Consider the following 11,732-nt stretch of genomic DNA (forward strand, 5'->3'; position numbering starts at 1 on the left):
TCACAATACTGCTTAAAAAGCATAGATGAATTTTTTACAAGTACATTACTGGTTCAAAGAGTTACCAACCTAAACCATACCTGTCAACTGACCTGTATTCTGCAGGTGACACCCGTAAATTTCACCCCTCACCGGGGATTATCCTGGGAATGAGGAAAATTACCTGTTTTCATCCGTATTCTTGAGCCTTCAGACTTTTTAAGTATGAAATGACAGATTTCATCAGTGATTTTCCTTTGAAACACCTGCAAATTCGTAATTCTTCCTGGACAGGAAGTTCAACTAGCTGTGTTAACTGTCAAATTAATTGACCTCAGTATGAGAATTGTGTATATTATTGTTCCTGTTGCACCTCAGGGTGCCAGAGTAAGTAAAATAAAGTTATGGTTATCAATATAAATCAGTTCATAAAAATCTGTTAACTCTGTATTATAAAGGTATAACAAACATAGGAACATTGTATTTACCATGTATATTGTTGATTCATTAGCCATTTATTGAAATTTCATGATCCATTAGCCATTTATTTGAATTTCATGATCCATTAGCCATTTATTGGAAAATTATGATCCATTAGCCATTTATTTGAATTTTATGAGTTGTATTTTTCAGAGTGAGTAATTTTGAAACGTCAGCACTACAAGATTTGAGAGAGAAAATATTGGCTTCTAGAACACAGCTTGTTCAGGAGTTTGAAAAATATGACAAGTCTGTTACAGGTTTGAATACTTGTATTTTATTATTAGAATTTTATTTAAACATTTCAAAGATTTTAAAGCTTCAAGCACTTGCTACAAATAATCATTTATTATTCCATATAAATTAGGGATGTCAACTCGGTGAACAATTACTAATCGAGTACTCGTTGGTTTTATCGAGCGATACTCGAGTACTCGCTCGGGAATATATCTACAACACAGAAACACAAAAATACATACTTAACATTCTGTGGTTTGCTGTTCAACAGACAAAAAACCATCTACATAAGTATCTGGGACAAAGAATTGCACACCATAATTAATAGCTCACTAGTACTAATTAAGTAAAAAACAACAATCTAATCAATATAATTTAATGAACATCTATTTAAAAATTATAACAAGGAAAAACCCGACATATCAAACAATTGTATTTGGTAATCCCTAAGAAAACACATGTAATGTTTACAAAGGCGTAAGAATTAGAAGTTTAACTATTCACTCAGGGTCACCATAGGATGCAACGAATTTATTTTATTGGGAATCAATTTCTAGTCAACTTTTATTGGGGATAATCAGTTTGCAACTTTGTAAATTACAGTCTTGTTCTGACGGTACCAATGTGACAGAAAGACTAAGTAGATATAGGAAGATGTGGTATGAGTGGCAATGTGACAGAAAGACTAAGTAGATATAGGAAGATGTGGTATGAGTACCAATGTGACAGAAAGACTAAGTAGATATAGGAAGATGTGGTATGAGTGGCAATGTGACAGAAAGACTAAGTAGATATAGGAAGATGTGGTATGAGTGGCAATGTGACAGAAAGACTAAGTAGATATAGGAAGATGTGTTATGAGTGGCAATGTGACAGAAAGAGTAAGTAGATATAGGAAGATGTGGTATGAGTGGCAATGTGACAGAAAGACTAAGTAGATATAGGAAGATGTGGTATGAGTGGCAATGTGACAGAAAGACTAAGTAGATATAGGAAGATGTGGTATGAGTGCCAATGCCAAAGACATGTTTAGTTTAAAGTGTTAGCCTAGGTATAACCCACGTATTTTCGCCGGCATTTTAAATGACAATTTAGCACAAGCATTCGAATTAAAATGTATTTTATCTACTAGTATGATTAATTAGTGATGCCTATTTAATTTTCCGAAAGAGGTTCTCAAGAAGATTAATTTTATAAAAAGAAGACAGCAATATTCTAACAGGAAACCGATTAGTCGAGTATCGTTTTGGTATTCGATACTCGGTACTACCGAGCGATACTTGAGTACTCGTTGACATCCCTAATATAAATATTTCAATGGCGTTGTTTAGCAACATTTCTGTCATGTCTGACAACACAAAAATTGATTGAAAATATCTGTATGTATTCTTTTATTAACATTATGATTAGACATTTGTTTATATATCAGGTCACAATTTATGGAATCAAATTGAGTAAATTTTTAGATTATGCACGGCAGTGCTTGAGTCCTATTCTGTTTGCACTGGCCATATTAAAACGTAAAAAAAAAAATTGATTTCATTGAAAAGCCCTTATCATCAGAACTCCAACAATGAGCAAAACACAGCAAGCCAGAAAAGGATCTGGATAATAAAACGCAAAAAAAGAGAAATACAACAGCATGACCTTGACCACAACAATAAGAAAGAAACAACTAGGTCAGACAGCAAACAACAACAACCATAGCAGACAATAAACAACAACAACTATAGTGAACAGCAAACAACAACAGCCATAGCAAACAGCAAACAACAACAACCATAGCAAACAGCAAACACCAATAACTATAGCAAACAACAAACAACAAACAACAACAACCATAGCAAACAGCGAACACTAGCAGACAACAAATAACAACAATCATAGCAGACAGCAAACAACAAACAACAACAACCACAAATATTTATTGTAAATAATTCTATTAAACTCCCACCTTAACTTTATATGTTATTGTATTTTACAGGAAAGGTAGCAGTAAAAGAATGGTGTATAGTAATGGAATATGTTATGAAGATGGATTTACCATGGAGGTCATTAAGGTCAAAACTTGTCAAAGATGATCCTGGTAGTGATAAAATGGTGCTGTATCATACAATGTTTGACCAATATCATCTTTATCATAGATATACTGGGGTAAATATCATCTTTATCATAGATATACTGGTTCAAAGTAAATATCATCTTTATCATAGATATACTGGGGGTAAATATCATCTTTATCATAGATATACTGGGGTAAATATCATCTTTATCATAGAATTGTCATATATATATTATACTGGGGTTTATTATCATCTTTATCATAGATATACTGGGGTTTAATATCATCTTTATCATAGATATACTGGGGTTCAATATCCTCTTTATCATAGATATACTGGGGTTTAATATCATCTTTATCATAGATATATCTGGGTAAACATAATCTTTATCATATATATAAAAACTGGGGTAAATATCATCAATGAAGTTGTTGCACCTGCTATTCTGGAAGTGTTTTTAGGATAAACTTATAATAGATATCTAATTATTTCTTTTGTTTCTTGAATTGGAATCTTGGTCAATTTTCAGCAAATTTTCCAAAATATGGTACCAATTTTGTGTAGTCACGCCTACAATTTTTATAGAAATATTAAACACATATTGAACTTGTGCACCTGCTTTTATGGAATTACTCGAGGATTTTCTTCTAATTTTTCCAGACTTAAGAACTTTGTAATTTTCAGCAAAATACACAAAAGAAAGTACCTTTTTTATGTAATTTACTTCTCCTACAGTCTTTAAAGGAGATCATTGAAACTTCACAGAAAGGTTGCACATATATTGAAATTATGCACCTGCTATGATGGATTTTTTTTAGGAATATGTCCCATTCTTTCCAGAATAGGGAACTTGGTCATTTCAGTATTATTTACAAAAGACAATAACAATCTTGTGTTGTCACCTCCTAAAGTTTTTCCAGAAAAATTACACACATATTGAAGTTGTGCACCGGTTTTTATGGAATTACTTGAATTTTTTTCGATTTTTGCAGACTTCAGAACTATGTCATTTTTAGCAAATACATAAAAGACAGTACCTTTTTATGTAATTAAATCCTCCTACATATTTAAACCAAGATGATGGAAACTTCCCTGAAAGGTTGCACACATATTGAAGTTGTGCACCTGCTATTATGGAATAGTCATATCTTTTTTTTTTTTAAACTTGTGAACTTAAATCATTTTTTAGGAAAATTTACAGAAAATGATACCACTTTTGTGTGATGAACTCCTCTTACAGTTTTTAACTTAGAAAATTTGCACACCTATTGAAGTTGTGCACTCCCGATTTTGGAGTTGTTTAAAGATTTTTACACTTAATATTTCCATATATGTTCAATATAAATTGAGATTAATTAATTGATGATTACTTAACGTCATGTCATCTCTAAAACAGCTATGTCTTCGATCCATATTTACAACTTTAATTCTAGTTGTTACAGAGTTATAGGACTTTAAATGCTTAATAATAGAATGGCAAATGAGGTTTGCTTTGCTTATAATTGTTTTCTTCAGAAAATTGTATTATAGTGACTCTAAATGTCTTAAATGTTTAAGGCTTGTTGTTCTGAAAGGACGTTGTATAGCAGCACGAAGATTTTGCACAGATCACAGATCCAAATACAGAGAGTTTCTAAGTCTTTATTTGCACTTGCATCCTCACAATTTAATATTATAGGTCACTATACCTTGTTTTAACTAATAATTTCAGGCATTTTTGTAAATTGCACAGTGTTTTCAGCTAACTTTTCCTGCAGGCCTTGCTGGACGGCCATTAAATTTCCAGCACCATATTTGAATTTTGACAAATAAAATTTTATTTTTTCAGACAGTAAGTCTAAGTCTTTTTGTGACTTATAAATATTTAAAATAAATAATTCAGACATCTTTATAATCATTTCGAACAGTTAAATAATTTTTTCTATTCTAGTTAAGTTCAAATTTTTGACCACATAGTCTGTAGTCTAGACCCCCCTTCTCTTATTTTATTTTCTTGTTAAAATTTTTATCGCATATATATATAGTTTAATCAAACCTTTAAACACACTGTACTTGTGTTTCAACCAATATCCTGTGTTTGAAAGATAAAAGAAAACTTAGAACTCTGTTCCCACAAAGATTGATATATGTCTCAGACTAAAGTTGTAAAGTCAAGCAGATACTTCAGAGTAAATAAGAGAGATATTCAGGATAAAACAGCCCAAAGCCAACCCATAATTATATCTGATAGTAAAGGCAACTACATAAAGAGAGCTATTACAACTGAAGACTTCTTAAACATAAAATTTATCACAAAAAAAGGACAAAAAGTACAGCAAACTATTGATTGGGCCGAAAAAGAATTACCATCTATCTGTCATCAACACAAAAACATCACATTTTATATCTGGCTAGGAACCTGTAATTTAACCGAACTTAACAAAACTACCAGATACATCTCTCTCTGAACCAAAACGATTCAAACGTCCGACATCTAAGAAGAAAATTTATTGAACTTAAGGCTGTCATCACCAAAATAAAACCAAAATCAGAAATCATCTTCTTAGAAGTTCCGCCATACTCCATTCAGTGCTGGAACAGATCACAAGGCCACAAAAACCCGGACATTTTCAGTGAAGACGATCAAACACTTCAAAACCAGTTATATCAATTAAACACCTTCATCCAAGAAATAAACCAATCTGCAGAAAAATCACCAAAATTTGATCTAGACATTCGAAAAACATCTAAAAGAAAAGGCGGTACATGTACTGACGAATACTACAACTTTAACCTATACAAAACTGACGGTGTACATCCAAACTCATTATTAGCAAAGCTCTGGATGAGAAAAATAGCGACCAAAATTCTCCACCAATGTTATAGATAGATATCATCAATACAGTAGAATAGAATACTATTTACATATATATATAAACTTTATAACAACCATATTTAATTGCATTCATATATAGAAATATAACAGCTTTTATATAACCCTAGTCTATATTGTATAACTAACAAATATAGAGATATATATCTACATACTCATTAAACCCTGACATCGGAAGATATAATAGTTAACTGGAAAATTCTTATTTGAGCAAGCTTTTAGTGGGGAAGCCCCGCTGAATGCACATTAATCTACATAGAACTTCCTCCTTAAAAAATAAATATCTAAAGTGAAAAATGAGTATCCAGACTAGAACATCAGCAAGAACCTAGAACAAACCTCAGCCCTATACACCAGCTAAATATGAAAACTTTAGTATCAATAAAACCAGGGCCTTGGACAAAAAGCTAGAAGCATGTAATAGAACAATGGACATAAAAATTGAGCAGAAACATCAAATCTACATCCTAGAGCTATCAGCAGCTGCTTATGAAATTATAAAGGGGGAAATAGACATATACTTTGAACAACACTCTACATACAAGCTCTTGCCAAAACACCAGCATGATAATCAAGGGCTATGCATCAGAACATCACATTCGGTCAAAAATAGAAGTAGTAACAGACAACTCTATCGTATCAATTTATTCCATACTACATCAAAGGTAGAGGTTAATGGCCAAGGTATGGAACACTTCCTGACACACATTGAAGATATAAAATAAAGAATGAAATCAAGAGGGACTATAAGATATATAACAAACAGATAGAGGAACAGGTAAACATAATTAAGAGAAATGAAGCCGATATAGAAATAAGAGCAAAACAGAATGAGTCACTTGTAAAAACAACAGCTCATCAGCCTAAAACCAACCACAGTAATAGAATACTAGTATCCAAAGGGGCAGAATGTATACAAAATACAGACCAAGAACTTCTAAGTAACTGGAATAGAGCCATTGAATGGTCAGAAGATGAACCAACACCCAGTCAGGATACAAGTGCAATCAACATAAAATTGAGAATGGAAATGGGGAATGTGTCAAAGAGACAACAACCCGACCATAGAGCAGACAACAGCCGAAGGCCACTAATGGGTCTTCAATGCAGCGAGAAACTCTCGCACCCGGAGGTGTCCTTCAGCTGGCCCCTAAACAAATATGTATACTAGTTCAGTGATAATGGACATTATACTAAACTCCAAATTATACACAGGAAACTAAAATTAAAAATGATACAAGACTAACAAAGGCCCGGGGGGGTTACTTCCTATATTTTTAGTGGTATGAGTGTGCCGCAAAACAGGGTCGCTTTTTCATGCCCTGCTGGTTAGAACAGGGTCCCTTTTTCATGTCCTGCTGGTTAGAACAGGTTCGCTTTTTCATGCCCTGCTGGTGAGAACAGGGTCTTTTTTTAAACAAAGTATTTGTTTACGGGAAATTGACACAATTATTAATTTTTTGCTTACATTAATGAATTGTTTGGTGACAGGCTATACATTTCTGAACTAGTCTAGCACATATAGGTCTCTGTCTAGAACAAAGTATACATTTTCTGAGCGTGTCTAGAACAGGGTATACATTTCTGGGCGTGTCTAGAACAGGGTATGTTTTTCAATATTTCTGTTTAGAACAGGGTATGTTTTTCAATGTTTTCTGGTTAGAACAGGGTATGATTTGGCAAGTGCTGTCGGCACAGTTATACCCGAAAGGATAGTCAGTAACCCCCCCGGGAACAAAGGCCGGAGGCTCCTGACTATGTGTACTATACATAACTACTGTGCCATATGCAATCAGACAGCACAACCAGAAATATCCATAGACTGTATTGCATGCGGCCAACTGTTTCATTATACTTGTGAAAACATTGATCCTGTAAGGATAAGCCAAACTGAAGAAGAACAGTATTCATGTAGGAGCTGCTCTATAATGGACATGGACGTGGTTAATATATCACTGAGAAGCAATAACTCAATTATAGATACAGAAGAAACAATACCAAAAGTAAGTATAGAAGAACAAGTCTCGACAGAGGAATATAGTGAAATGGCCCATATAGCTAAAAACGTGCCAGACAATACATCTAAAGACAGTCCAACTAGAAATGATATTACGAAGGAGCAGGAAATGCAAACACAGAAGAATTAGAAATGAATGGCAGAAATGAACAAATAGAAAATGTAGATGAGACAAAAAACATGAAAGCAAAACCGAAAAGGCAATATAAGTGCAAAAATATAAATGAAACTACTCAACAGCTGGAAAATCAATTAGCACAATGCAGAGCAAGACTAGTCATAATGGAAGATACCAATAGAGACTAGAAATACAATCAATCTACTTAGGATGCAAACAGAAGAAAGCACCATTGACAAAGGTAATTTAAAATGCTATCAGCCAAATTGTAACTGTAGCAACAACTCACAGGAGCAGACTATAAACAAAATAGATATGAAGCTGAACAACTTCAGGCTAGAAACGGAAAATAGAGACCTAAGAATTAAACATCAAATGGAAATGAATGAATTAAGAAATAAACTGCAAATAATGGAACAACAGAAAGAACTAAGAATGTGGCAAAGACCAGGAAGTCATGAATGTTTCCTTATAACCAGAATATGGATAATACTAGGAACACAAACCAACACCAAATGAGTGATCAGCATACTGGCGTACAGCTAACAAATCAGCAATCCAGGATTCCTAATCAAGCCAATCCACTATTCATGAATCATTTATAATATAAATGCTACAACAACGTCATACTGGATAGCATTTTAAAAAGTGGACTTGGAACATGTATTGGTGATATACAAGTCCCTGCACCCACATGTGCCAATGACATTGCTGTCCTGGGAAATAGTACTGCAGACGCACAAGGAATATTAGACATAGTACAGCACCATACAAGCAGAGATCTAGTTAAAATCAATCCAATGAAATCTGAAGCTGTTTTATACAATGTTGTAATTCGAAGATGATGACATCAATATAACCAATGAAACCAAACATCTAGGTATCAAAAGAAACGAGCAAAACCGGGCAAATATTTCAGAAAGAATAAGAACCGGCAGGGCAACAATATACAGCCTTCTCGGAGCTGGTTTACATGTCAGAAGGGGATTCTCACCCATGGTCGCATACAAGCTATGGAGAACATATGCAGTACCAAGAAGCATCTACGGACTTGAGGTGATGAACTTACTTGCAAAAGAAAAGGATATGCTAGAACTGGTAGTGAGAAAAATCCTCCGACAAATTCAAGGGCTTCCAAATAATACAGCAAATATGGCTGTCTATACCCTGGTAGGAGCAGAACCTATTGCCATCACATTAGACAAAAATCTACTTACCTTCTTCATGAATATTGTTCGAAATTCAGGAACCATAGAATGTGAAATTCTGCGTCGACAAATAGCATTCTCAGACCAAAGAGGAAAAGACTTTATCATCAAAATACAATTTGAAATCTAGTAGTTACCACATAGAAAAACCACTTAAGAAAATCGAATGGAAAAGACTAGTAGGAATAAAGATCATGGAATACTGGAAAATTGAATGTCATTATGAAAAAATGGAAAAAACATCATTTAAATACATAGAGATACAGAACAATCCATTAAATGAAGCACACAATATATGGAAAAGCGTAAAAAACAATAGTAAAGATGTAAAGGCAGGAGAAATAAAAGCAAGAATAAGTACCCAAACGTACATATTACAAGCCAAAAGAGCTAAGTTCGATCCGAAAGTTAACCCGATATGTACAATCTGTGAACAGGAAAATGAAGATCTTGAACATTTTATTCTACGCTGCAAAGAATTGGAGCAAATAAGATCTAAATATTGCTCAAAAATCGAACAGACAATGGATGAAATTGATACCTCAACATAGAAGAAGATCATACAACAAGGGAATTTACTGCAGCTCATAATGGACTGTACTAGCAAGGACATAAACTGTTACCCAACTGTGTATGAAAACATTGAAACTCTGGCTAGAAATATGTGCTATGAGATGCACATGCTGCGCACAAAAAGGATAAAAAACTTGAACACAAGTACAGTATAAGTAAACTTTTTTAAAATAGAATAGTTCCCTACTTTACCATCTTACTATTTTATGACTTATTAGGACCTAAACTAATTTTTTGCAAAGTTTTAAGATATCAAGTACCTTTAAAGAATAATGATAAGATCTAAAATAAGGTAATTTTAAACTGTGAAGGAAAACTCATGTATATATGTTGAATTGTTCTAAACCCCAACCCTTTTACATAAGTCTTATAAAATAACCTTTTCATTATAAATTCTGATGTACGTATAGCACCTTTAACTAACAATTATAAGAAAGTTTAATTTAAGACCATTTAAATTCTAAATTCTTATATGATGATAATCCTATGAATTAATTATAATATTAATTATTTAGTAATTATTATTGCCTAAATTCAGTCATCTGTACATAATTAAATGTTTCCTTATGTTTTAAGGTGTATATAGTTGCTACAATTATACCCTATGGGTAGTGCTTCACAACTAATGGAGGAATATACAAGAAACTGAACTGAACTGGTGTATCATGATTTATTGGAACAGTTTTTTAATGTAATGATTTTTCATAAATTTTTTTCAGAATGGTCCAACCCTAACAGAGATGTTATACAGAAATAAGGACAACTTAGAAACTATATTTAGAATTTTAGATAAAGACAATTCTGGTAAGTTATCATTTCATGTTTTTATTGAACTAATTATTGAACAAGTTTTCATTGAGCTTATTATTGAACAAGTTTTTATTGAACTAATAATTGAACAAGTTTTCATTGATCTAATAATTGAACAAGTTTTCATCAAGTTTTTAATCAACTGATTAATGAACAAGTTTTCATTGAACTTATTATTGGACAAGATCTCATTGAACTTATTATTGAACAAGTTACTGTGTAATGTATTGTGTTCCTAAGTGATGTTTGCCAAAAAAATACCACTTTAAACTAACATGATATATTTGTGTAATATTTCAAACTCAACAATCAGGTCTGTTGGGGCACACAAAACAGTAGTAAATTTGATATATTATGACCAATTGCTTGTAGTACTGGACAAAAATTCAAATGGTAGACAAAAATTACTGTATGATGATGTAAGAAGACAAATAATGAAAATAGTTTACTGATTAAATAAAATTTTTATTTCTTTTTAAAAAATACTTTGAAACATACAAACTTAAATCGGAATTAAACATATTTATTCTAAAACCAGTTGTTGGCATGGCACGGGTTATGTTCTTCTCATATATTTTATGATGGTATAATACTAAACCCCTAACAGGAGGGATTGTGTCTGATATTCATATGATGAAGACATAATCTTTCAATCAGTTTAATTGAGGTCTGGAGCTGGCATGTCAGTAACTGCTAGTAGTCTGTTGTTATTTATGTATTATTGTCATTTTGTTTATTTTCTTTTGTTTCCTATTCTGACATCGGACTCGGACTTGTCTTAAATTGAGTTTTACTGTGCTTACTGTTGTACGTTTGTTTTTTCTACATTGGCTAGAGGTATAGGGGGAGGGTTGAGATCTCAAAAAACATGTTTAACCCGGCCGCATTTTTGCGCCTGTCCAAAGTCAGGAGCCTCTGGCCTTTGTTAGTCTTGTATCATTTTTAATTTTAGTTTCTTGTGTATAATTTGGAGTTTAGTATGACGTCCATTATCACTGAACTAGTATACATATTTGTTTAGGGGCCAGCTGAAGGACGCCTCCAGGTGCAGGAGTTTCTCGCTGCATTAAAGACCCATTGGTGGCCTTCGGCTGTTGTCTGCTCTATGGTCGGGTTGTTGTCTCTTTGACACATTCCCCATTTCCATTCTCAATTTTAAAATACTACTACATTTTTAACGAACAAAAAAACTTGAATGACATAAAAAATAAATGGAGAATGTGTCCATGGGACACAGCTGATGCCCCCTCTTGCATATAGCGTTATAAAGGGGCATAACTCCTGAACAGTAAAAAAGACACCACCCAGATTAGAACTTGATCTGAGTTTTGTGGTTATAAGCATTGTGTATATGTTTCATAACATTGTGTTGAGG

The 11,732-nt window shown here is 33.1% G+C and overlaps 1 protein-coding gene across 6 annotated transcripts in view; it reads left to right on the forward strand.

Moving 5' to 3' along the window:
• The window catches only part of LOC127716385 (serine/threonine-protein phosphatase with EF-hands 2-like), a 214,437-nt gene that overhangs the window by 40,972 nt on the left and 161,733 nt on the right, over positions 1-11,732 (forward strand). For 5 of the 6 annotated variants that reach the window (XR_007988893.1, XR_007988894.1, XR_007988892.1 and 2 more), the window contains exons 13-15: positions 613-719; positions 2,681-2,850; positions 10,267-10,351. The exons of the other annotated variant lie outside the window; for it this stretch is intronic. Coding sequence is in view for 1 of the 5 variants with exons in the window: in XM_052222570.1 (XP_052078530.1) it covers positions 613-719; positions 2,681-2,850; positions 10,267-10,351 (362 nt within the window). In the remaining 4 variants the exon portion in view is untranslated. The remainder of the gene's footprint in view (positions 1-612; positions 720-2,680; positions 2,851-10,266; positions 10,352-11,732) is intronic. 6 annotated transcript variants of the gene reach the window in all.

This window comes from Mytilus californianus, unplaced genomic scaffold (genome assembly GCF_021869535.1).
Source record: "Mytilus californianus isolate M0D057914Y unplaced genomic scaffold, xbMytCali1.0.p SCAF_9, whole genome shotgun sequence".
NCBI lineage: Eukaryota > Metazoa > Mollusca > Bivalvia > Mytilida > Mytilidae > Mytilus > Mytilus californianus.